Source organism: Colletotrichum costaricense (assembly GCF_030867565.1).
Source record: "Colletotrichum costaricense strain IMI 309622 chromosome Unknown Scaffold_14.1, whole genome shotgun sequence".
NCBI classification, from domain to species: Eukaryota; Fungi; Ascomycota; class Sordariomycetes; order Glomerellales; family Glomerellaceae; genus Colletotrichum; species Colletotrichum costaricense.
In genome coordinates this window covers 212,604-238,200 of record NW_026848243.1, presented here as the reverse complement: position 1 = coordinate 238,200, position 25,597 = coordinate 212,604, and the positions used below count along the sequence as shown (strand labels likewise).

At 50.6% G+C, this 25,597-nt stretch overlaps 11 protein-coding genes across 11 annotated transcripts; 5 read left to right on the top strand and 6 right to left on the bottom strand.

The window, feature by feature from the left end:
• Positions 1-513: 513 nt before the first annotated feature.
• On the bottom strand, positions 514-917 carry CCOS01_11960 (uncharacterized protein; the record flags this gene model as incomplete). The annotated part of the gene is made up of 2 exons (XM_060460111.1): positions 514-808; positions 895-917. The coding sequence occupies 2 exons, from the start codon at positions 915-917 to the stop codon at positions 514-516; spliced, it is 318 nt and encodes a 105-aa protein (XP_060309054.1).
• A 1,909-nt stretch (positions 918-2,826) lies between these two features.
• On the bottom strand, positions 2,827-3,036 carry CCOS01_11959 (uncharacterized protein; the record flags this gene model as incomplete). Its single annotated transcript, XM_060460110.1, has 1 exon — positions 2,827-3,036. One exon carries the CDS (start codon positions 3,034-3,036, stop codon positions 2,827-2,829), a length of 210 nt encoding a protein of 69 aa, XP_060309053.1.
• Positions 3,037-3,309: 273 nt separating this feature from the next.
• Positions 3,310-3,947, bottom strand: CCOS01_11958 (uncharacterized protein; the record flags this gene model as incomplete). Its single annotated transcript, XM_060460109.1, has 3 exons — positions 3,310-3,579; positions 3,651-3,757; positions 3,824-3,947. The coding sequence occupies 3 exons, from the start codon at positions 3,945-3,947 to the stop codon at positions 3,310-3,312; spliced, it is 501 nt and encodes a 166-aa protein (XP_060309052.1).
• A 591-nt stretch (positions 3,948-4,538) lies between these two features.
• Positions 4,539-5,999, bottom strand: CCOS01_11957 (uncharacterized protein; the record flags this gene model as incomplete). Its single annotated transcript, XM_060460108.1, has 1 exon — positions 4,539-5,999. One exon carries the CDS (start codon positions 5,997-5,999, stop codon positions 4,539-4,541), a length of 1,461 nt encoding a protein of 486 aa, XP_060309051.1.
• An 892-nt stretch (positions 6,000-6,891) lies between these two features.
• On the top strand, positions 6,892-9,330 carry CCOS01_11956 (uncharacterized protein; the record flags this gene model as incomplete). Its single annotated transcript, XM_060460107.1, has 3 exons — positions 6,892-6,955; positions 7,628-7,754; positions 7,806-9,330. 3 exons carry the CDS (start codon positions 6,892-6,894, stop codon positions 9,328-9,330), a joined length of 1,716 nt encoding a protein of 571 aa, XP_060309050.1.
• Positions 9,331-10,362: 1,032 nt separating this feature from the next.
• Positions 10,363-11,037, top strand: CCOS01_11955 (complex I intermediate-associated protein 30; the record flags this gene model as incomplete). The annotated part of the gene is made up of 2 exons (XM_060460106.1): positions 10,363-10,907; positions 10,962-11,037. 2 exons carry the CDS (start codon positions 10,363-10,365, stop codon positions 11,035-11,037), a joined length of 621 nt encoding a protein of 206 aa, XP_060309049.1.
• A 1,390-nt stretch (positions 11,038-12,427) lies between these two features.
• On the top strand, positions 12,428-13,132 carry CCOS01_11954 (uncharacterized protein; the record flags this gene model as incomplete). Its single annotated transcript, XM_060460105.1, has 3 exons — positions 12,428-12,712; positions 12,783-12,934; positions 13,003-13,132. The coding sequence occupies 3 exons, from the start codon at positions 12,428-12,430 to the stop codon at positions 13,130-13,132; spliced, it is 567 nt and encodes a 188-aa protein (XP_060309048.1).
• Positions 13,133-13,398: 266 nt separating this feature from the next.
• On the bottom strand, positions 13,399-15,643 carry CCOS01_11953 (uncharacterized protein; the record flags this gene model as incomplete). Its single annotated transcript, XM_060460104.1, has 5 exons — positions 13,399-13,659; positions 13,704-13,769; positions 13,825-14,216; positions 14,270-14,550; positions 14,634-15,643. 5 exons carry the CDS (start codon positions 15,641-15,643, stop codon positions 13,399-13,401), a joined length of 2,010 nt encoding a protein of 669 aa, XP_060309047.1.
• A 2,545-nt stretch (positions 15,644-18,188) lies between these two features.
• CCOS01_11952 (isoflavone reductase) lies at positions 18,189-19,398 on the bottom strand (the record flags this gene model as incomplete). The annotated part of the gene is made up of 4 exons (XM_060460103.1): positions 18,189-18,458; positions 18,529-18,864; positions 18,936-19,220; positions 19,300-19,398. The coding sequence occupies 4 exons, from the start codon at positions 19,396-19,398 to the stop codon at positions 18,189-18,191; spliced, it is 990 nt and encodes a 329-aa protein (XP_060309046.1).
• A 1,223-nt stretch (positions 19,399-20,621) lies between these two features.
• CCOS01_11951 (fungal specific transcription factor domain-containing protein) lies at positions 20,622-21,607 on the top strand (the record flags this gene model as incomplete). The annotated part of the gene is made up of 3 exons (XM_060460102.1): positions 20,622-20,714; positions 20,799-20,855; positions 20,915-21,607. The coding sequence occupies 3 exons, from the start codon at positions 20,622-20,624 to the stop codon at positions 21,605-21,607; spliced, it is 843 nt and encodes a 280-aa protein (XP_060309045.1).
• Positions 21,608-23,543: 1,936 nt separating this feature from the next.
• CCOS01_11950 (major facilitator superfamily transporter) lies at positions 23,544-25,597 on the top strand (the record flags this gene model as incomplete). The annotated part of the gene is made up of 5 exons (XM_060460101.1): positions 23,544-23,767; positions 23,860-24,473; positions 24,539-24,791; positions 24,853-24,975; positions 25,027-25,597. 5 exons carry the CDS (start codon positions 23,544-23,546, stop codon positions 25,595-25,597), a joined length of 1,785 nt encoding a protein of 594 aa, XP_060309044.1.

Below are 25,597 nucleotides of genomic sequence, written 5' to 3'. Positions count from 1 at the left end.
CATTTCTGCCTGCCTACGGATGCTTTCTTGCAGGTGGCACCATCACCAAGTCATCCGCTGATTTCTATCCAAGCAATGCAAGCCAAACTTTTACCGACCTTTGATGTAGAGGCTATCCGGAGGCCTGAAAGAGCCGTAGCGCCTCAGCTCGGTGTTGACAACAACCTATCACGATTCTAGTCGGTAATCAATATCGAAAGCCACAGCACAGGGGGCAGAGCGGCTCGGATCCCCGGTGCTCGCTGAGCGCACGACCCACTGCCCCCTGTTGATATGCAAGGCACTGCCTGTCACTCCCCATCGACGGAATACCTACCTCAAGCCTCAAGGTCCTCAACTGATCAGGAATGCACCTCAGATCACCAACCAGCCAGTGTTACCGTTGGCAACTTTGTTTGACTGGTTCGAGACCGCTAGCACCGCTTGTCAGGCTAAGGTGAACTATGTAAAATGAGTCTATGAATGGTAAATTACTGCGCACTTCCCACCATCAGCCAATCGTCTCCATGATGCTTACACACGGTACGTACCGCGCTGTTGGAGCTCACCATTCCGTAGTGCTTCGGAGCTTGAGCCTGGCGTCCGGATAGCTTCCGCCATCCCGCTGACAGCACGTCCCGGCCCCCAAATATCAACCTTCACCAGAACAACCGTCCGCGTTGCAAAAACGTTGTGGCTGGCACTGGCAACCAACTTGTCGGGCGGTTTCTCGACGCCATGCTTTTTGTAGTCGTTGGACGGTAGACCTGGCCTGGCCACCCATCTCTCGACCGTCCATCCCGGGTATTGGATCTGAGCTGTCTCACCGCTTGTGATCTCTTGGTGGTATGAAAAGCAATATCTCGCATTACCCCTGGCAGGATTGCATGGGCATCCTGCTGCACCTTTGCTTACTAGCGCCCCATCTCCAGCGACATGTTGGGGTTTGATGAGCCCAATCTGGATTCTCCTAAACTGGGCATTCAATTTTCTGTGTCAATGTAGCTAGCCACCGAGACCTAGTTGCCGAGGCAGAAATTCAACGTTGTTTGACATTTGCAGGCCAACACCACATTTCCAGATAGACACATTCGCAACCCATACTTGACCGGGAGATGGATATTGCTCTCTTAAGTTCATTTCGCCGACAATCGCAAACTTCCTTCCAACTCATCAATCCCAATGAGTACCGACCGTCGAACGTTCAGCGACTGCCATAGCTTCCTAGACGCCTATTCTAGGCTCGGTTATTATTCAACTCCTGGCCGACAATGCTGGTCCCCAGTGGGGCACACAAACATTGACGAAAAAGCAGGCCGAGAGCCGATGGGCAAAAAAGAATTTGATGTCAATCGCTGACGGGAATTGAGCCCGACGTGGCTGGAATGTGTTAGCTGCGAAGCTCATGCCTCGATGAGAGCTTGCAAGCACTTACGGGTCGAACCCACAACCTTGAGATTAAGAGTCTCACGCTCTACCGATTGAGCTAGCCGGGCGAACGGCTTCATGGTTGATGGACGAGGCGAAGACCGGGACTCGTCTTGTTGCGATGTGGTGGATTTGTCGTCCCCGACCCATCTTCGCGACGGCGATGGTCGATGGGGGACCACTGATCAGTGATGGCGTCCTTCCGTCGGAAACGATGTGCGGGAACCTGTGCGCAGGATCCATCCACAGTTAACTCACTTCCTTTTCCTAGGGCTGAGGGTGTGGGCTAGGTGAGCTAGGTAAGCCAGATGTTTGAGACACCACATGCCAGCGTCGCACAGAGTGATGTGTGGCTGGATGTTTGATGACTGGCGTGGGAGAAATTCTACGAGGATCGTGTGATTTGAGTTTAGAAACCCGATAGCTCCTTGGGGATCTTGTGGTCGCTGCGGGAACGTGGCATCGGGGGCTGCCCTTTGCTTGGTCTAGCTTTGCAGCGTTTTGCTTTTGCAAGCCGTTTTCCAAGGGGGTTGGAAGAATTGTGTCTTGGTGTTCTTGATGGCGCGGCAAGAGAAGCCAAGCGGAAGGCCGAGGCCGGGCTGGGCTTTGCCAGGTGGGACTACAGACCGATTCAAAAGCATCACCATCTGGGCGGTACCGCAAAGCGAGGCTCGCCGAGATATAAGGACTACAGTCCCTTAGAGATAGGGGCGTCTAGTGGCATCACGTTTCTCCGGATCTTACTCCGCTGATTGCAAGAAGGGACGAAGAGTACAGAATCACGACTAGGCAGAACAACATGGCACCACGCGCTACGGAGAAGTAAGTGTGCCCAGGTAACGTCTTCTCGATGAAAGCCTTTAAAGCCATCTATGTATTGTGAAGAGTCCTGGTTTTTCTTCCCTTGAAAACGAAAACGGAAACAAACGTGGGGTATGTTAGGTCCTAGTACCCTTTCCCTTGCCCTCCCTGCCCAAACGCGGTATGCTGTCCGAGTCGTAAGAGACGTGAGGTGTCGAGGGTCATGTAAAACCGAGAGCCCATTGCATAACTTTTCCTCCTCGGGCTTTCCGTGTCGAAGTGATGAAGTCGAAAGAGGGGGGAAAACAGACGCGAGATGTCGACGGGTGTATGTGAAGTCGTACTAGCGGTGCCGTGTTTAGGGGTATAATGAGGGCATGATCGTTCCTATCAGTCGTTTACCAGACGTCCGTTATGATGTGACCGATTCCCATTCCCAAAGTTCCACTCAAGCCTTCTTCCTGTAACGAAATCCCATGAACCATCTGAAAAAGCTGAGTACGTGGAGAAAGTCCTAAATGCAAATGAAAAGAAGACGGACGTGAAAGGTCGAATGGTGAGTGACGTCCTGATAGCGGTGCCGTATGTAGAGGTATGGCGATGGTGTGATCTTTCCCATCAGTCGTTTGCCAGACGTCTGTTGTGATATGACCAGTTCTCGAACTCCAAAGTTCCAGTTAAGCCTTCCGAACCGAGTATCCCATGAATCAAAAAAAAAAGCCGAAAAGTCCTGAATGCAAACGAAGAGAAGATGGACGTGAAAGGTTGACGGGTGTAGGGAGACCGGATACGTGCTGCCGTAGGTAACGGAGCATGGTCTCGCTCCATCAGTCGTCATAGTGCCGTCCGTTGTGATGTGATCGATCCCAATAAATCAACCAGCCTCCGGAAAACCACTGTCGTAACCATCCGAAGAGTCCCATCGCAGACCACAGGAAGACCGAAATTGGCAAAACCTTGTCCTCGAAAGCAGACCACAGTCATAATCATCAATGGCTTCGCGTCGTGGTATCAGTCTGATGAGGTATGTACCAAACCACCGAGAAACCAGCAATCCCCCCTCTGGGAAAGAAAGCTGTGGTTCGCGACTCGTGACTGGATCTACCGGGGTGGCTCATAGACGCCAATGTCGGCAGGGAAGCCTGCGAACACGCTGTACGTGTTGTGATGAGCCAAGGCGATCCGAAGATGCTCTCGGTAGGTGATCGGTCCGAAAACGGGACGAGAACCGGGTGAGGGCGAGCGGCGCGGGTAAGGGATGAGGGGTCCTGCTCCGGAGTTGCGGGCGCGGTCGATCTCCTCTTCGGTGAGGGGGACAGGGGAGGGCAGACGGGTGCCGTAGGGCAGCTGGCGGAGGCGGCCGGCGGGGTCCTGGTTATATATGTGTTGGTATACCCTTTGCCAAAGAGAGGCTGGCGAGAAGGGGGGGTGCAAATACTCACGATCCAAGAGGGATCGGTGCCGATTCCTCGGCGCGACCGAGTCGCCTGGGCGCTCATCTCTGCCGCGGAGAATCCTCCGGGGTGGGAGACAGTCCAGCGGCGAGGGCCTTCCTAGGGCTCTCGGCCAGCCAGGCTGTCTCCCCAAGGCTCGTCGTCGGAGCCCTGGCCCCCACCTGAGGCGCGACGGGCCGCTTCTGCGCGCTTGAAAGCTGCGCTGCGGTCCGTCGCGGCCCCAGGTATGTCGATGGGGGCCGTCTTGGTGGTGGTGGTGGTGGGATTCTTGGAGGAGGAGGCCATCTTTATAGTTATAGTTGTCTAGAGTAGAGTAAAATAAGTGGTTAGTATTTCCCTTCTTCGGTTCGTTCGCTCGTATTCGTGGACGAATGTGATATAAGTGTGAAGAACTTACTGGTAGTAGAAGAAGTGATGGTGGAGGTGAGGAAAGAAAGAAAAGAGAGAGAAAAAGAAGAAGAAGAAGAGAAAGAGAAATGAAGGATCTCACCAAGGGAGGTAGAAAGGATATTCCAGACGTGGGGCCCTTGCGATAGCCTCATTAGGGCCTTGAACAAGAGCAGATCGCCTTTGCCCTACTGCGGCTTGACATAGGGCAGAGTGAAGATGCGGCTGAGGTGGGTGTGTGGTCTTGGGTGGCATCACATCGCCGTGGCGATGTGAAGACTGTCATACTGTCAGAGGCGGGAGCAAGGCACTCGGGCTAACGAATAGTAGAAGAGCTTTGAACTGTGTTGAAAGACAAGACGGGAAAAGACGACTTTGGAAAGGTGAGAGAGGCGGTGTTGGGGATAGCTTCAATTGCAGAGTTTCTGCCTCTGGCCCTAATCATGCTAGTGGTATCTTCAAAATACAGAGTCATATCCATACCAGACTTCAGAGTATGTTCTTGGTCTGCTCCTCCTTCAAGCGCTTATGCTCCTGGAACTTCCGCTCATGCTCAGCCACAGCAGCCTTCCCAACCTCCTCGTGATGCTTGAGGATGAACTTCTCGGGCTGGTCCTTAATCATCTGGCCCATGCCATCCCTGAGTTCCTCGTTCTCCTCTGGCTTGACACCATATGATAGGTCACCGTCAATGATGATCTTCTTAAACGCCTTGTTCAGCAAGCCGCGGTACTGGCCGTCCTTAGCATCAGTCCCGGGGACCAATCTTTGGCAGACTTCCTTGATCTTTGCCCGAACCCTGTCCTCCCCGAGGCTTATGATGAGCTGCATGCATTGGCGTGACATCATGGGCTGAAAGTTGCCCCAAATCGCAAAAGCTTGTTGGTGAACGTCCCAATAGTATAGATCGGGTCGTCCTGCGTACCGTCCCTCTGCTCGGCAGCGTGGGAGGAACTCGTCAAAATATTGGCGGAAGGCGGGCCGTTTTATCAAGCGCTGTTTGTTCTTACTCTTGAGCTTCTTCGTCGCGGGCTCTCCCGCGGTGCCAGTGTCTGTCTTGTTGTTATCCTTGCCGTCTGACTCCTTGGCCTCCATGATCATTTCCGGGTTCGTTGGGTCGGGGTTGTTGTGCCGGCCGTAATTGGTCTCGATGCAAAAGAACCGACAAGATGCAATGTACTCGTACATCTCGTCTCGAGTCGCGAAGGGCTCCGAGAACCTTTCCACATTGAGGCCCAAAAATACGAGTACCTCGGCAGGGTCCCTCGAGACATGCACCTTGGGCCACTTCTTGCTGTATCTCTCGTATCTTTCAATATCGTTGTTTCGTAGTGACATGGAGTAGTCGTCTACAGTCAACCCGCGTGGTTGAAGAATGGTCTGCATGATGATCCAAAGATCGCCGTGGGCGTGCTTGAATAGAATCCATTGTAGTTGCTGAAGTGAACTGCAGATGGTTATGTCGACTTGGATAAACCGCTTCGGTTCATCTGCATCCATCTCCTTATCTGTCACCGGCCATGGGATGGCATAGTTGTCGCCTCCGGAATTGTAGATGGAGCGCTTGGCACCGAGGGCGGCAAAGATGGCCTTGCGTGCCTCGTCTTTAGACATGATTGAATGGCCCGGTGTTCTTTCCTGTCCCTCGCCACAGTCGTTGGCCATCTCGAACCACGCTTCGTCATCTTCCCGTTCTTCTTGTCGTCTAGGAGTTGGCTTTGGTGCTCCCTTCTCACCGCAATTCCCAACGAAAGGTGCTCTCTCCCAGGCGACTAGGATGTCGATGTCTCCATAGTCTTGCTTCTCGGGTCCTTCGATAGGGCTAGCCACACAGAGGTACAGCTCCCGCAATGCATCGAAACATCCGGTCTTGGCTCGTTTGTACACTGTGGCGGGCATTCGTGGGGTGTCTAGAGGATCATCCCCAGATGCGAAGGCAGAGCCTCCCATTGCGATAATGGCGGGCCAGATGGCCAGAGAAAGTTTGATCTAGTCTGCACTACTTAGCCTCCATTCATGGCGAAAGGTGCGATACTCACACCTTGGCTAGCGTCGCTGTTTGTAGGTGAACTTTGGGCAATGAGCGCGAGAAGTAGTATCAGAAAACAACCACAACAGGATGGCTAAGGTGTTGGAACCCTTGAACGATACTCCATAAGAAGCTCGAACAGAGTTGCGTTGATATAACTTGGGGATGCCAATGCTTTAGACAGCGAGCAACTTGGGCGACTGGAAATGACGGTGCTTGGACTTGGATGACTCAATCGGAGGCGGCTGACTCAACAGCTAGTCCACAGAGCTACCTGGCTTCCAAAGGGTCAACGCGGAAGCAGTCCCAAGAAGGAGAGGTAGTCTGCTACTGGGCGGTCGCGGCTTCATAAGTTGAGTGACATGCAGAGATAGCCCCGCTTCGTGATTGTTCTTCCATTTCATCGAGGCAAGCACTGGGAAGGATGTGGAGGGGTCGTGCTCCCCTCACTGTGTGAAGTGACGATGGTCGAGATGTACACACTGTGAAATCGGCTCCCTTCGGGTACGTACCCCGAGCAACGTTTTGATTCCTGCCTGCTCTCGTAGAACAAGTCAAAGAAAAGAAAGAAGCATAGGGAAAGACCCTTAGGATCGCAATGAAGAACTAGCGCTGTCTGCCGAGTTCCATAACTGCTTCGGAGGGTGGTTTCTTGTATCTCATTCAAATTTTTGGCGGGCGGACAGTGCACTTTCGGACCCTCAACAAGCAAAGCAGTCGTCTTTTAGTCTACTCAACTGACAATGATCTGACCTAGGTAATGAATCGGCAGAGCTACACATATTGGGTCATTTGATTCCTGGCAGAATCCCGATGCAGTCTGCCAGTGTTACGTCTCCTAAGTTGAATATTGAGCGATTTTCTACATCTCCAGCTCGTAAGACCCTGAGTGTTTTACAGGAAGCAGCAACCCAGGCAGCAGGGAGCAAGCGGCTTATTGAAGCTATGCTCTTTCTCTCAGAAGTGTTGCAGTGTTTTCTTTTGTCTCAAGGATCGTCAGTGATTCAATAGTTTCCAGTCCGTTGCATTCTTCTTTTCATTCAGGACTACACAAAGGCGGTTCCTGAGAGTGTCCGGAGCCTACCGGAGATCACTTCGGCGACAAGTGGGGCCAACCCGGAAGGCTACGGCACCCTATCCGACCACTTTCCATGGGTAATTATGACTTCACACCTCCCACGCCTTGTGCCTTGAATAGGGAAAAGATCAAAAAAATTCACTTATCCACGCCCTCGACGCTCTTTTTGGACCTCTTTCCCTTTGTAGGGCTTCTGACCTTGCCTACGTCGCTTGTTGTCTTTCAACACAGCATTGTAAGGCAGGTACTCACTCTTGTTTCGTCAACATCCACCTTCTTCTCTTTTCATCTCCCACAAACAACACCCTAGGGTAGAGGGAAATCCCACGAAACAACCCGTTTCAACACAATATTCCCTCTGCTTCCTCTTCTCAGCATCATCTACTGTGGAGTCGGATCTCTACTGCCGATCCGCGCCGTGGTTGCCATCTCTCTACATACCCGAATTAGCTAGTTCACACCAAACTACAGTTCAGACGCTCGAACTATCGCTCGCAATGGAGAAGGTCATCGACTACCGCATTACCTCGCGCGCGATGGTCGAGGATCACAACAAGAAAGCTGTTGCGGCTGGCGACAGCAAAAAGATCCTTGACATGTAAGTTGACCCAATCCTATGCCTGCGCGCTTTCTGACATACCTGTGATAGCTCCGAAGATGAGTTCGTCCACGTCTACTGTGGAGACATCATCTTCGTTGTCTTCCGCGAGGTCATCACCGCTGGATCCTTGTACTTCGATGCTTGTCTCCTCGGCTTCTTCAAGGAGTCCTACAACCAGGAGATCTTCTTCGATGACATTGATTCCAAGGCTCTCAAACTCTACCTTCAACTCACTCACGGCTGGTACTTTGAGATAAAGTCTTTCGGTAGCAAGGTCGTTCCCTTCTCTCTATTCGATGATCTCGTCAACGCCAATGACCCTGAGGCCTTCAAGCGAGCTCACCTGGAGATCCCCAAAATCAAGCTCAAGACCATGGCTCAGGTCTGCATTCTCTGCGATCGTTTCCTTCACCGCTCGCTTCTCTGCATTGCCAGACACATGTTTATGACCTTGCTGGCCCGTACCAAGCAGAACTGGAACACCCTCAAGTACGAGGATTCCGACTGGAACATGAAGTACCACGTCGACTTCATGCTCGACTACATGGCTGCCTTCGACCTCTTCTCTACCGGTCACGATGATGAGCACCTCATCAGAGATGCTATCTCGGAGAGCTTCTACTGGTTCACCAGACACACCCCATCCCTCGTCCAGCATTTCTGGAACATAATGAGCCCCAAGTTCATTGCAGAGTGGAATGTCTCTCGCCACATTGTCTGGGATCCGGAGTCGGAGATCATCATCGGTCGCGAGTGGGTCAGATTTGACCACGCCAAGAAGCTTTTCATCACCGATCAGCTCGTCTTCGAGAACTCAACCAAGCAACAGAAGGACATCAGAAACGGCCGCGTCGACAACATGTGCTCGATTGCTGACCGCATCAAGCTGTTCCCTTTCGTTGAGGAGCATGAAGACAACCGCACCCGCCTCGCCCGTCTCCGCGCTATCGTCGAGCAGGTTCAGCACAAGAACACCACTCAGTACCGCACCTTCATCCCCGGCGCCAAGATTCACCCGGTCACTGGTCAGAACGACCTCGGACAGCGTGCTACTTCTAAGAAGCAGGGCAAGAACAAGGCCAATCATGCTGGAAGTGGCTTGGGCGGAGGAGGCCGTGATCGCGATAACATGGTTAAGATTCAACGCAATCATAAGGCTGGCAACCGTCAGCCGAAGCGTGTCCAGGCCCAGCGCGGTGACGATGTCGCTGATGCTACCAGCGAGAATACTCACAGCCATGCCGGTGGTGTTGGTCGAGCTCAGGGCGGCGGACGTGGTCAGACTAATGGCCGCGGTCGTGGTGGCGGTCGTGGTAGCGGTCGAGGCAACGGCGGTGCTCAGGGTCACGCTCAGAACCACATCCAGGACCGTGATCAGGTTTACCTTGAAGGTCAGGGCCAGGGCCGTGGCCGTGGCCGTGGCAAGAACCGCGGTCATGTTCATGCTCATGATCATGCCCAAGATACTGCTCAGAACCCTGCTCAGCGTCACGCTCAAGGTCGTGGCGGCGGGCGTACCAAGACTCATGGCCGTAAAGAACGTCGCGCCCACAAGACTCAGGATAATTCTTGAAGGGTGATCTAGTCTAAGTACGTCGTGGGCGAAGATCTCGCCATCTTCGGTTCTCATCCCAGCCTTTTCATGCTAGAAGCTCCAAACATGAGTACTAACATGAGGTGCGATGAGCAATTTTGTGGTTTCAAGGTTTTGTTTTACCAGGTTCGGGACAATCAAAAGTTTTGTGTTTTCTTTGGAATGAGCTGGAGGCTCTCACTTTCATCACGATTTGGTATGAGGAACGACTTTCATTCATTCAGGCTGATCCAGGAGGATCCGGAGGTTGAACGGTTCGACGTCATGGCCTGGGTATTGTACGATAGGAAAAGAACAGCAAATAGCATAACATCATGTTACAACCGTTGATGTCCATTCGCAATATGTGACTGATGACGGTGGCATGACTTGTCATGGGCCAAGACATTGAGGAACGGGCTTTTTGGCATTCACTGACAAGAAACTTGCTCTGGCTTCTGCACATCAATTCCCCGCCCGCCAATATCGTCTCATCTTCCGAAGAATGCCTCTGATATCACCGGTTAGGGCTGGATCAATTGGCAGGCGGATGTCTTAAACGCGCCATCAATAGGGGTTTTAAAGGGGGCTCAATCGACATGCCCAGACTTCCTCGGCACTACCGGCGCGCGCTTGGCGGCTGTGTTTGTCTTATTGACAACCGTAACGAAAGCGAAGATCCCAGATCCATGACATTTCGTTGCTGCACACTCTCCACAATTCGGGTGAACCGCTAGCCTAGGATTTGACAACGAGAATAGAGTTTACCACGTAAATGAACCCACGATGGACTGCTCCGGAACCCTTGATTGCTTCGAGGGGCACGCAAGAAAGGAGCGTGAATCTTGGCAACCGAAGTTTAATAAACATGACAAGCGGACACGGACAGTGACGACAATCCAGCGTTAAATAAGCGACGTGCCCAGCCATTTGGTATTCATACACCATCCCGCGATCCCGCTGCTGATCCAACCTTTGTCACTTGTTTCCTCACACCAGCCATCCATCTCACCCGTTCACCCGCCAGCAGCCATGCACATCCCCGTCGCTTTCCGCGCCCTGGCCTCCGCGGCCCTCTTCACGCCCTGGGACAAGAGCCAATGGATCGCCTCCGACGACACGGTCCGCAACGGCGCGAGTCATTCCACCCTCGACATCATCGCAGCCGGCGCGGCCGGCAACCCGTTCGCGCAGTCAATTGCAAACTTCCACGGCAACCTCGACTACGCGACGCTCGGCGGCGCGGGCTTCGCGTCCCAGCGCACCGTCGACGACTGGCCGAGCCTCGACATCTCGGCGTACGACACCATTACCCTCGAGATCCCGTTCACGGACGGCAAGAAGTACACGTTCAATCTGAAGGATACGGTGCCGCCGCCCGTGAATGGCGTGGAGCAGTCTGGCGTCAGCTGGGAGTTTGACTTCCAGATCCCGGCGGTGAATCACACGGACGGCGCGGTCGAGAAGGTGGTGATGCCGTTTAGCGCGTTTGTGCCTACTTTCCGCGGACGGGTTCAGAATGATACTGCGCCGCTGAATTTGACGAGCATTAAGAGGGTCAACTTCATGATTCGAAGGTTAGTGAGGTTTGTTTATTGAGAACGTGTGGGTTGGGGCTAACGTTGTCATAGCTTCTTTGCTGAGCAGGATGGGGATTTTGAGCTGCACATCAAGTCTGCGATTGCTTCCAAGGAGGGAAGTGAGTAGATCAAAATTCATCACCAGCGATTAATACCATCACAAGCGAAACTTCGCAAACATTCTTAAGGCATCTCTGAGAAGTGATGAGTCTTAGAGTCTAGACTCAAAGGCCCGGCCACCGGTTCTCGAAAGTCCCATTTGATCGGTTACACCGCCTGAAAACTCTCACAAAATCTTTGGCCCCGCTCTCTCGTCGTCTGATATCTCGTTATAAGCTGTGAGCGAACGGAGTCGCACTCCACAACTCGTGGCTTTCCGATACGCGAAGAATTAGGCAGCCTCTTCTCTCACATTCTTCGCAACAGCCCCATTCTGCTTAGTATCGCGACCTTGAAAAGCGTCAGCATCACTTTCCAAACTGGACTAAAAATTGAGGCATTGGAGGCGGCCGCCCGACCGCCCGATGCTCCATTTTCCACAATGTGACCCAGTCTTACGGCCCGCAGGAGAGCACCGACCAAGTCTTTCATGAATCCGCGAAGTAACACGCTTAAGACCCAATTACTGGAGGTCACATCGTCTAGCTTTTAGATAGGGACTTTGGTTCATGATAATTAGTATCATTCATGGGTCGTTCCTCTAAGTTCCATATATCCAGGCCCGCTTTTCCTGCATATGACAGTTCGCCGACCGCATGGTGATCTTTTTCGGTTAGTATTCCCGGAAGCTCAGTGGACTCAAGCTTCTGCCCTGCTACGTTTCTTTCTGCGACCTTCCTATTCTTCTCTACGACACTTAACATCTAACATTATTCACCCAGACTAAGCTCAGAAGGAACAGAATAGACACTGTCATTCGGACGTTCATGGGGCTAGAAGGCTATACTGAAGATATATCCTGAAGTGGATTGTTGCCTCGACATCCTCGTATGGTAACAACTCCATCATTGTCTGGGAGAACTTGTGACGACGTGATCTCGAATCTTCCACGCATTCGAAGAAGCAAATTGTGCACCCAAGCCTGTGCGCACCTATCCGCTGATGGTGAGGCTCACATAACGCCGTTGTTGTCTGGAAGGCCTGGTCATCCTCGACCGAATGGTCGAGACTTGTTGCGATAGGCCATCGCGAAGAATAGTCGTGCAGTTCACCTACAAGGCTGAGCCGACATGACCGAGACCCCTGTGTTTAGTGAGCTTACATGTAACCTTACTTCAAGCTTTGTGGAGAATATATATCGGTTGAGGCTTTTGAAAAGGACTTTGGTAAAGCATGCAGCTCTGCCGAGACCCGTCTTGAGACTTGTCCCAAAAGAAAGGCTTCACCGAAAAGAAATCCGTCTGCTGTCACAATTGGCTATAAAAGATCAAAGCAATTCCCAATGTCTAGATTTCTACCCTCAGCACTGGCACTCATCCTCTCGAGACTCAAGCTCAGAGCCCGCTCAATTCTTCAAGATGGTCAACGTCGTCGCCCTCTCTACCCTGGCTGTCTTGGCCGCGGCTCCCTTCATTGGAGCCGTCCCCACCGCGACCCAGTCTGATGCCGCGGAAGTCTTCTCCTTCGCCAAGTGGGTCGATGGCATTATTGCCAACCCCGAAGGAGACAACTTGACTCCCAGCCAAGCTGTCGAGGCCTGGAGAGAATCTGTCAACGCCACCGAGTCTGACGGCACCACTTCGACCAACAGCCTTCTCCAGAAGCGCGTCACTTGCAACACTGTTGCCGGCACTGAAGCCTCCGTATGTCCCTTTCTCTCTTGCAGCACCCTGGCTTGATAGGATCGAGACCGCTGACATAGATCCGAACCAGGTCCCTGACGCGGTATCTTGCATCAACGACCTTGCCCGTAAGGGCAGCCAGGCATGCGTTGTTTCGTCTGTCTCTGTCTTCTGTCTCCTTGGCAATGCTCAAATCACCGGTGTCAAGGGAGGCACTAACGCGGCCTCTACTTCTTCAGCTTGGTGAGAACTGGCCCCTGATCTCTTAGTTGTGTGACATCAGATACATAATGCTGATACCTCTGCCCCAGTAACGACGTTGCCCGTGCCGGCGGTCTTATTATGGACAGCTGCACTCGTGCGGACAACACTGTCCAGGGCCAAGAGTATGCGTGGGGCAACGGCAATCTGCTGGTGCACATCCGAAGGCCCGGTTTGTAGATGGCTTTGGCATGCGCTCTCGAGATAGAGAGAGAAGATCACGCGAGAGAGTTATGGAACCGTGGAGGGTTCTGCGAGAGCAGTGTCTATCCGCCTCCAGTTCAATGGTATACACATCATAGTCTAAGTCGCACGTCCGTCTACAGTGTGAGATTCGATGGACGGCCCGTAATGAAGGTACTTGAAATAAAAAAGCATCTAGATAAAAGCACTACGAATAACTACCTACACAACCAGGGAAAGATCAAATGAAACGATAATTAGGCCTAGCTGTGACTCTCCGAACTAGTGAATGTCTGGGAGGTTGATCCAGGTTTTGAGACCATGTATGACGGCCAGAAATCTTCGGTGGTCGCACCTTCCATACACACAAACTCGTCCCCGTAACCCCCATCCCAGTTCTGAAAGTCCACGCCTGGCCAATCGAAAGTGTCCCCAGCTGGTAGATCCGAGACGATGGGGGGTTGATGACCTCCAGTAGAGATGGGAGGCCCATTCTGCATCAACACGCCAGGTGCTGGACAAGTCTGGACATGTTAGTACTTACAGAATAACCTTTGGCAAAACTCACCTTCTTGGTAACATTTGGCGTGGGAGCTCGCTCAACTTTAGGTGCAATCAGTCGTTCGCGGCAAATCTTCATTGTTGTGTAAGTATGAGGATCACAGCGTGAACCCGATGCAAGAACTTACTGAAGAGGACTTCAAACCAGTTGATGTACTATTGTATATCACAGGTGCGCCCTGGGGTGAAGATTGTAGTGTGACAATTACACCCGGCGACTCGCCATCATCGAAAACGTCGTCGACTTGACTGTGAATCACCGAAACAGCAGCCTTGCCCTTCATGGGTGTTGACATCTGCATCATATTGTTGTTTCCCACCATCTTGTAACGCTCATAGTCAGCATACTTGGAGCCTTGGAGAAGAACTTTCGTCCCTCTATGTAGGATCTCCTGAATGGTCTGTAATGACAGACCAGAACCTTGTGGTATAAAAGCGAAGATGTCTTCGGCAGTCTTCAGGACGAAAGTCTCACATCCCTCAGCGGCTATGTCGTGGTGTTCTATCACAGGATCAAAAGCTATAATAACCGTCGTCAGCAGCTGTCTACGTAATAATGCTAGTGCCACACACTTTGCGAAGGTATCTCTTCATCATCGGGAAAAAGCAGATTCCACAATTGCCCCCAAGTTTGAATTTTGCAGCCGGCAGCACGACTTTTAAGAGACTCATCTTTGAGACTGTCCACGCCATCTTCGGGATCTCTTGGTTCGGAATTAGGATTTAACTGTCGGTTGCGAAGACAAACTTCAGGCGGGTGGTCTCCAGCCGTTCGCGGTTGCCCACAGTAAGTACACCACTGGTTCCCGTGCTCAGCGCTAATATGTCTCCTATGTGATTGTGCCGAGTCAGGCCTTGTCCAAAGATAGCAACGTGGAAGAAAACATCCAATGTTCGGAATCAGCTGTGGGAGTATTGCAAGAACATTGGAACTTACTTTAATTCTGCCATTTGCTTGTAGGGCTTATTGGCACAAGCATCGAAATCCCGGGCGTTGAATCTCCAGGGGTTGCGTTTTCTAAAGGGACAGCTGAAACCCCCTGGACGCCCGACCTTTCGTCTCTTGCTGCGTCCTCTTCTTGTTGGGCCCTGGTCTTGACCAGCATTCTCGTCCATCTCGTCGTGCTCGTCGTCTCCGCCTCGCTCTTCAGCCGGTCGCTTCTTTGTTCCTGACTCTGATTGTTGAGCTCGATTTGATGTCTCATCAAATGCCGAGTTGCCGTCGCTAGCATCTCCCTCTTCGACGTCATAGCAGGAAAAGCCGTCATCATCCCAGTCAATTGTCGAGAACGTTTCCTCTTGCTGCAGAATTTCGACGCACTGATCTTTAAACTTGGAGAACGCCTCGATGACACGAAGAGGGTGACTGAGTCGGTTAAGACACACCCCAAGAGAACGGGATAAAGCAATGTTGGCAGCACTCTCTAAATCAAAATCAGAGCGACAGATATCAGAACCAGAGTCGGACTCTCGAGCACTAATCGGTGACTCAGCCGCGCTGTAGATACCAGTCGGAGTACTAGCTCCGCCAGAGGGGAGCTGGGATTCTGGTAGGCGGGAATCTCGAGAAAGAATCGGCAAATCTGCGAACTTGCCTGAGGGCAATGCGTTCACATGCTCCCCGATACCAACAAGGCCAAGCTCCATGGCTTGGCCCGGCGCAGAGGTCAGCCTTGTTGGGCTTTGAGGTCGAGATGTGGTTGGAGTCGTCGCCGATGGAGAATGCATGTGGAAGTCGAAGTGAGGAGCCGAAAAGGTAGCAGAATGGGCCTTGGAATATGAAGTCGAAATAGTCCCAACTGAATGGTTGTCGTCGACGTGAGTCTTTTGTCGGCGAAGTGCTAGCTTTGAAGGAACTTCGACTGATTTACCGCGATATATAGTATGTTCTTGTGGGCTCTTGGTTGAGGTGACACCCTCAATTGCTGCCTCGTTTTCGTCGTTCATTATTGCGAACCAATATGCAAACAGAAGGTAGAACAGTGAGAAGGGCCGTGGATTCACTCTTCAGTGAGGTAAGGAAGGAAGCTGCCGTACCCGTATCAAGTTGTCAAGGAAATCAGATGGGGGAAAGGAATGGGGAGCCCGAACCGATCGAAAGATCAGCTACCGCGACGACACGTGCCATCAAGATAATGGCTATGACAAGGGTGAGGTAGCAAGGGCTGAGATTGGGCCATTTTTCATTTTCAAAAGATTGAAATTCAGTTACAATTTGCTGCAACCCAACGGGGAAACCAGGACTTGCAGCCAAATGTGAGACAGGGCGTAGCACAGCGGTAGCGCCGATGGTCTTATTGGCTAGCATAATCTCAGTACAGTCGACTTGGTATGAACACATCTGATTGGGTTGGAGTCAACCAATGAACCCGGTTGCCTGAATCTCCCAGCCTGGCAAGGCGTTTTCGGTGAATAGCTGGGCACGGTGGTTGCCTGCAAGGTACTTGGTGAGAAACCCGGCTGAAAATTCAGACGAATCTCAATATTCGTTCAATCCACAGGAATGCTTCTTGGGTCACCACCCTGGAGTACTTGGAGCCGCATGGAGTTTGCTCGCTGATGAGGCTGATACGTACTCAGTTACACTGTTATCACGGACCAGGGGTGCCTGTAGATTTGCTGCAAGGACGCATGAGAGCCCGATTGGTTGGTCAGTTGTGTTCAGTCAGTTTGAATCTCACGAAATCGAAATCCAGTCGAAGACTATGTATGAAATTTTTCGATTGACTGTCAGTTGAAATTCATTAAATTGAGAGATAACATCTCAGGCGTTTGATTCTGAAAACCATGCTGCTGATCAGGAAAAGCTTGTTGCGATGTTTCCAAGTATTTATATTGCGTCTAAAGTCATGGCTATTTCTCTCCAGATGCAATTTGACTTTCCCCATAGTTATCGGGAGCTACTCAATCACCGACCACAGATCCTCAAGTTACGACCAGAGGGGGTATTGCGACTTGCTTCAACAGCTACAATCATGCCTTGCTCTTCAGTCTACGAGAGCCAGTATGTTTGCGCCCCGTTGTGTGAATGATTTTGTTCTATGATTCTTCCGACTAATCTGAGATTTACAGTAAAACCCCTAGTAAGACACACAGTCACCTTGTGGCAAGGCATCTCAACGACAGGAATAATGTTCAAGACCGCCTCATCTTAAGAAGCAATGGAGAGATTACTGGCGTTGTACTGTCCCGTCAGACGTTCAAAGTTATTACCCAGGTCGATGTGCAGGTACGCAGCGGTGGGGAGCTAGTCGACAATGATTCGTTTATAAGAGGCCTATGAGTTTTTCCAATTCAGACAAATTAAGAAATCATCCACATTTTGCAAAGCTATGACGAGGAAACCCCGATCATGCGTTTTCTTCATTCAAGAGACGACATTGAGAAAGTGAGGCATAGATTTCACGAAAATTGTTGAGATGAGCCACCACACCCGTTACTTGAAGTCAATTGTATTTACAGTTGGGATGTCTTTCGGCAAATGCCTTCGATTCCATACCTCGCGATGACCTAACTCATGTACGTGATCGATGTGATGGCAAATTCACGAAATTCAGCTATGCCTGTAAACTTTTGTAGTAGCCTACGTCAGCAACAACAACGACAACAACAACAACAACAACAACAACAACAACAACAACAACAACAACAACAACAACAACAACAACAACGCATAAACCTGATGGAATACAAGCTGTCTCTAAAGGCTATGCTACGAAGTCCAAAATCATCATGTAGAACATTGTGCCTCCTCCATTCCTTCCATTCCTTCTTACATAAACCATGCTTTACTATAGTAGCCGTTCGCTCCCATACATTATCGTTTCCGGATTCCATACTTCGTTTACCTTTTCATTGTCGTCATGATCCCCAGCATATTACTTTCACCAGCGCATTCATTCTTGGAGCGACGTTGCAGCGGTGTCAACTGGAATTAGGACTGAGTCTGCTGCTCAGGCATACCTTTTGCTATTCGCCAGTGCATCCATACTATTGCAGCTATGTTCAGTCGGTGTCTTTCGAAGCTTGTCTCCCTTTCTTGATCTTTATGAGCGTCTCTTTAGATCTTTCAGCCTCCTTTAAAGTGATGATGCATTCTGGCGAGGGAGACATTATCAATACTACACGTAGCGTTAGATGGAGATGTCGCACGATAAATCAATCGGACCTTGAATATACAGTCTTTGCTTCACGTAGACTTTGATAAGAAGAATGACAATAATCTGAGTTAAATCAACTTCTGCGAAACCTGTTGATGCAAAGATGTGATATCTCTCACAATCTCGTACTCTTAGTGGGCTTGAGGATTTGGCTTTGAGTTGCCGGGTGCCTGAAAGCTCTTCAAGAAATAACAAAAGTCTGTCTCGCTCATCTGACTCAACTAAGGCATCACTCAGCAACTCCAAAAGTGGCCATTTTTGGCTTGGTCCTAGATTGTGTGAAAAGCACTTGGACAGTTCAGTTGACGTGCCGCCACTTGAGATCTCTACACCTATCTTCGTGAATAAGGAATCCGGATGTCGCCCTTGAACACTTCCAACAAGAAATCTTGAAAAGATGCTGGCTGGAAGTCGGGGTAGAGATCAGCGGCTAGAAGATAGCCTAGGCGACTGACTCCGTCTGGACTGTTGTCTCCATCTATAAATGATGAATAATAGTACTCCAAACAGAACTTTCCAATTGCCGCAAGGGCATTTTGAGGGCTCCCTTGTAGCTGTGCATCAAAATCTGCGATCATCGACTGCAATCCCTGCGCGGAAATCTTGGCGAGAATGAGGTAGTTAGTGGGAGTGTATCAAAGCGCAAGAGATTGCCTCGTGGAGCCGCCTTACATCTTTCTTCATGACTTTCTCCTTGGAAAGCTCTTCGGCTATGGCGAACATCTCGTTGAAAGACATCGTCGCTGAGGAGGCCATGACCTTTTGGTTGATGGTTCTTGGGTCCACAATGATGCGAGGAATGAGTTTTCCAATATCCGCACAATCCACAACGTGTGTCGGCATGTTTCCGTCACCGGGAACTAGATTTCGTAGAAACTCAGGCAACACAACGGTATAGTCAGTTCGCCCAGAAGCTAATTGAGGGATAAACCCGTGGTACCACCAGCCGACGTCGATGATTGTGAACGGTAGGTCGATGGCTCTCAGTTCAGCGTAAACCAACTCCTTCTGCAATTGGACGTCAGAAACCGACATAACAAATATCGTAAAGCCCACCAATCCGTGAGATTCTGACATACCGTCTTCTGGACGGAAGACTTGGCGGTTGGCGAGACAGCCATCGCGAATGCGCTGGGAACAAAGCGTTGGACGCCCGCTAGTTTGGCTGCTCTAGCCAGTGTTATTTGAGACGCTATGCCGGCAGGGTGGACCGAGGCTACTACAATTTCGAATCCTCTCAAGGTGTTGGCGATCTCGATCTCTGGCTTGTCAAGGTCGACGACAATGGCGTTGACTCCTCTTTTTCTCAGCTCCTCGTACGCTGGCTTTGAGATTGACGAGGGCCGGGCCAAGGCGGCGACTTCCTTTACAGACTTATCAGTCACAAGTTCTGTGGGAATATGCGCTTGAGAAACCAATGGAAACCGAGACTTGTGAACTCACAAAGGACGGAGATGTTGACTTGAGCAAGCCATTGACAATAATACCCCCAGACTCCCCAACAGCTCCGAACACTGCTACTTTGTGAGTCTTGAGAAACATCGGAGCGTTGGTGAACGTCTGAGAACAATGTCAAGATATCTTAAAAGTTGATCTCAGGCTAGGGTTTTTCCTTAAGTACTCTGGCTCTCCTTCAGCATTGTACGTCTTTAGTTGTGGTGTCGGGTATTAGGGGATCGGAACAACGGCCCCACTCCCATGGCGCGGGCCCCCGGGTACCGGAACAACTCTCTGGTTGCGGAGTTTGACTCCAATATCCGCTTGAACTCCGTCATCGCCAGAAATCACTCATGATGTGTTTACGAGTTGAACCACGGAACAAAAAGACAACTTTCTATTCCTTAGCACTGCGTCGGCACATTCTGGTCAATCATATCCGTCGGAACAAGCAAGACGACCCTACCCCATCATGACTCAGAGGTCTAGATGGGCTTGCACGCCGTGCCGAAAGCGGAAGGTAGGAGAGTAATCCCTTAGCAAGGGAACTTCTTCTTGATAGCTAATCCAACCTCATCTGTTAGATCAAGTGCGATGCAGCTGTGCCACGATGTTCACAATGCTTGTCTAAGACTTTTGAATGCGATTATGCATACACAAGACAACGAGCACCCACAAGCCGGAAGTATGCTAGGGCGAGACTGATGGAGAATCAACTATGGACGCTGACATTTGCCCCCACGTAGATCTCGCCATGATCTCATACGGTCATTAGAGCGAGTCGAGAACAAATTGGAAACCTTTCTCTCGATAGCTCCCTTGGCTACGACACCGTCATACCGTCATACAAATAGTCCTTCAAGGTTTCTGTGGCCTTGTACAACTTTTGGCCTTGAAGCTTCTTGTCCAGATGTTCTTTATCAACTCGTCCGACGAGGCACGGGCGCGATGCTCGATCAATCGCAGTCGATCATTGACTTTACGTATCAAGGTAATTTCTCAACTGTGTATTTCATGGCTCTTTCGTCAGCAAGCTCACAATAAGCGAAGGTTTTTGTCAGATCTTCTCATTGCTGAACACGAAATGCGTCGATCTTATTTTGGGTGACCACAGCCTCAGCACTGCATCCATAGAGTCATTGAAGCAAGTTGGCGAGCCGCGCTTCACGATCTCGCTGTCACAGACAGCTGTTCCGCGTAATCTAAGACAGGCTTGCCTTGAAAGCAAGTGTCTATCAGAGTCTCGCCCGAAGTCTCTCTTTCGGATTTACATGAAGCTAATATAAGAGATCGCAGGTTTCGTTTCAGAGTCAACTAACGCATGTGGCATGTTCCAGTCGAGCGAAATTATTGCAATCTTTCGCGAATATGATCACAGACGAACCTCATCTTCGCCAAAGGTTTGTGCCGCTGTCAACATTGTGTGCGCTTACGCTATTCAATCTAATAGCATAGAAGAGGTTGACTCTTCAGAACGCTGTCTACACACGGCGCTGAATATGTTGCCATCACTTATGTTAGAGCCGCCAGATTCGGTTACAATTGGCGCCTTACTTCTTATGGTATGCCATCACAGATCCAGATTCTTGTTCATCTCCTAGCTGATTACTAACAATCAAAGGCCTTATTTCTTTCGTCTACGTCAAGGTTGTCAACATCAGCCATGGTACTAGGCGTTGCCTCTCAAATGATGTTTCTCGCCGGGTTCCACAAAATATCCACCACCTTGGCCGAAAGAGCAACCCACAATCATCGTCTGCTCTCGCATGCTTATATACTTGACCAGAACCTCTCCTTATGGCTCGGGAAGCCACCGCTGTTGTCTTCAGACATCGTGCGAGATGTTCCAAAGCAAGAACAATATGATGGCTATGGAAGTATTTATCTCCAAGACGGCACATCGTTTAATTGCCTCAAAGAACAGCTTCTTTTGGCTAAGATTCAAAGTAAAGCATACGAGAAGTTGCGCTCACCTGCCTCCTCGTCAATGTCACAAGAGTCACACGCTGAAATCAGCCATCAGCTTCTAAATGAGTTGAATTTGTGGAGACATACTCTGCCGGCACTCACCAGGCCACTTTTGATACCGAAAGACCTCGACAAGAAGCATGTGCCATGGCTGTCTACCATCTTCTGCACTTTTCACCAGGTTGAAAATTGCATTCGCTCATCAATCTTCTCACATGTTGCGTTCTTTGACAACGTAGCCTTTCGTAATCAGACACCGCTCGTTGTCTCAAGTTGCGCTTCCGCGACTAGAGAGTTGGTAGCAGTCTTGAATGCTCTTGACAGGAGTGATCTACAGAGATCGTAAGTGACCATTGATCAATGTTCTGACGCCGGTAAATGGTATTCTGACTGTCTGCTCAGGCACTTGCTACCTTTGGTCGCATGGAACCTAGATTCCCTGTTTCTCCATGTCGCTTACAACAGGCATACATCAGCAGCTCAACATGACAGTCAGTCAATCAGGGCTGTGATGAACTCATTTGAGGGAAGCTTTCCAGGATACCGCCACCACAAGGCTTATGTCACAACCAAGCTTCTATGCGACGTAGCTTCACGAGCAAGTACATAGCAAATGTCGAATGAGAAAAGGCAAAATGAATGATAATGCGGGCTAATTCAAGACAATAAGGCACAAAAGGCTGGAAAGCCACAAATCACGATTCCCATTATTCATGTCATTGACCACTGGTTGGAAGGATCACCGGACTGTGTCGTCGCGGGTGATCGGGAATAGTTGCCACGAGTCAAATGCCCCATTCTTTGCTGGAGACATCTTGCAGGAGGTATTGTCAGCCTAATGTGGCGGCAAGCTGAGCGCAGTCCACAATGGAACTCGGAAGTAAGAACCCAAGCTTCAGTGGAGCACAAACTTCGTGAGGGAATTAATCAGGAAATGGCTGCTGCCCCGATATTCCGATCAAATCGTTCCAACTTCGGCTACAGTGTTGGCTTCTCGGCTTTGCACCCTCTACACATGGTGACATGGACAACTCACCATTGATAAATCATCTGCAGAACCAAACATGGCAGTACTATGTCACAATAGTTCTGAATACCTCAAGCGTGGCGGAGACGTTGATACGATGCTAGTTTCCAAGAATATCCTTGATCGATGATCCAATGTCTGTCATCCAATGGCGGCTTCTGGAATGGGGAGATGGCAGTTTTCTGAAAAGGCAAGAAGAGGCTATTGTTGGCGTCGGAATCCGGAACCGACAATGGATTACTTGCAGTCGGTAATTAAGTTGGCTGAAGCGAGTGGCTTAGCGGCGGGAGCGAAGCATTTGCCAGCAATCCCGATGCAGGGGCTGGAGGCTCAATTAAGCAGTAACAAGACCTTTTTGGTGCCTGCGCATCAGTCTTGCGATCTCGGGTACATGGCAAAGGTGATGATGGCCAGGCAGGCTTCTAGGGACCCGCGTTGATCAAAGCCCAGGCTCCAAATTGTGACTGACAATGTTCCAGATCCCGACCAAGATTCCATACGTTTGAGAATGACGGATTCTACTATGGAGATCCGATTCCTCACTCAGTCGCTCTTCTCGTACAGCGAGGCACAGCAAGCTCGGCATGCGAGGGAATCGATGAGAATTTTCCCTCGTAAACTGGGATGCCCCTGACTCGACAGCAACTAAAAGAGGAACCCTAGTGGACGCACTCTCCACCACATACCTTGTCAGATCATCTGATAACTGTCCAGCAACCGCAACGACTTGAGAGCCCGCCCGAGGAAATGATGGGGGCCCCGATGACGCCGAGCCAGTGAGCGGACTCGACTTCCGCGGCAACCTGAGAACCGGATACGACAGACGTCACTTTGCGGTCGGTCAGCAGTGGCGGTGCCGGCTCGCCGGCATAAGGAGCGATTCCCGCTTCGCCGGACATCGACGCTAGGGGCAAGTATTCCGTCTAGTCCTTCACTCCATCACGGACAATAGATCCTTTGGACGAATCATATCTTGTTGATGAGAGGTTGCTCTGGATCCGCATACATGTGTATTGGTGATGATCTCTTAACAGCGTGGGTCCGCATATGGGATCAGCGATGGGTCAGACATTGCAGGTACGCGATAAAATAAATCTTTTCAAATCCATCTGCTCGCCGTGCATATCTGTTAAGTTCTTGTTCTTCGCGCCGTTCTTTTCAATCGTTATTGTATTGGCTCAGACGTCCATTGCGCATCCAAAGTGCGTTCCCTTCTTTACAGCACCCGCCTGTCGCTGATCTCGTAGAAACCAATATGGCCGCCAACGCTTCGACAACGCCTCATGTGTCTGAGGAGAACCATGTTGCCGGCGAAAACGACATCGAAAAAAGCACTGCCCAGAACTCGGTTGATATCCATGCCGAGCCTATGAAGCTCGACTATGAGGAGGGTCCCGAGCACAAGCAAGATGGTGTCAAGAAGGTGGAGGCCATCACGTCAGTGTGGTCTTGGAAGATGCTCTGGGTTGTCTTTGCCCTGTAAGTCTTTGCGTTATTATCATTCCCCCTGCGAAAGCTCTCCACCACCGCCATGGAATTCTTTCGATCGACGCCTAATTGATTCTACATAGCTTGTACCTCGTTTCCTTCACCGACGGCCTCTTACAATCTGTCCAGAGCAACTTGACGCCTTACGTGACCTCCTCATTCGGTCAGCATGGATTGCTTGCGACTACCAGCATTGTCTCCACGATTCTCGGCGGTGTCTCCAAGCTCACGATCGCCAAGATTATCGATATCCGCGGCCGTGCGGAAGGCTTCGCCGGCATGGTCTTCCTCGTCACCATCGGCATGATCATGAAGGCTACGTGCCAGAACGTTGAGACGTACGCTGCCGCGCAGACAATTTTCTGGGTTGGCCATCTTGGGCTCATCTACATCATCACTATCGTTCTCTCCGACATGACTTCCCTGAGAAATCGTATGACTATCATCGCTTTGAACGGCACGCCGACGATCGCCACGACTTTTGCCGGTCCTGAGATTGCGCAGCTGTTTTATGATGAGGTCAACTTTCGCTGGGCATTCGGCGCCTTTGCCATCATCTTGATCGGTTTCAGTGTTCCTGTCGCTGTTATCTTCTTCTTGAGCGAGATCAAAGCCAAGAAGACTGGTTTGATCCCCCTTAAGCAGAAGACCCGGTCTACCTGGGAATCTACCAAGCATTACTTCATCGAATTTGACGGTACGTAGCAACTACTTGCAAAGATACAAATCACCCCTTGGAGCTTGAATTGCTAATGATTCTAGTTGTTGGCTTGATCTTGGTGATGGCCGGATGGTCCATGCTTCTGTTACCATTTTCTCTTGTCTCCAATGCCACCCATCAGTGGAAGAGCCCTACGATCATCTGCTTGATTGTTTTTGGTGTCATTGGATTGGCTCTTTTCGCTCTATGGGAGAGAAACTTCGCCAAAGTCTCCCTGTTCCCGTACCACTTCTTGAAGAATAGAACCATTCTGGGCGCCTGCTTGGTATACGGTATCATGTTCGCCTCCATCTAGTAAGTTGACACTGATATAACGGCGTCTCCATGCCAATCCTGTATTAACAGCCATCTTTAGCTGCTGGGATTCATATTACCAATCTTATTTGCAAGTCGCGCACAATCAAGATATTACGAGCTCTGGCTACATCCTCAATGCCTTCAGCTTGACCTCTGCAATCATTTCTCCCTTCATCGGAGTGTGAGTCCACTTGTACATCAGTCAAAGACCTTTTACTAACCCTAATCCAAGTGCGATTCGATACACCGGCCGCTTCAAGTACATCGCTCTTTCCGGAGTACCTATCTGCGTCCTCGGCACTGCGCTACTCATTCACTTCCGTACCCCGTCAACCACCGTTGGTTACCTTGTCATGTGCCAGATCTTCAACGGCGTTGCCAGCGGAATCTTCAGCATCTGCTCCCAAATCGCCATTATGTCGTCTGTCACTCACCAGCAGATCGCCATTGCTCTCGCGTTGCACGGGCTCTTCGGTTCCATCGGTGCTGCCATCGGCTTAGCTATCGCTGGTGGTATCTGGAACAATGTTCTTAAGAAGAACATCTATGCCCAGCTCCCCGAAGGCAGCAAGGACCTTACTGCAAGCATTTACGCCAGTATCGAAACGCAGCTCTCGTACCCCATGGGCAGCCCTATTCGCACGGCGATTATTGCGGCATATGCAGACGTTCAGCGGAAGATGGTCATTGCTGGTTGCGCCTTCATTCCCCTAGTGCTTTTGTCCTTGCTTATCTGGCGTAACATCAACGTTAAGACTGTGGAGGAGGAGAAGGGAAAACAGACGAAGGGAACTGTTTTCTAA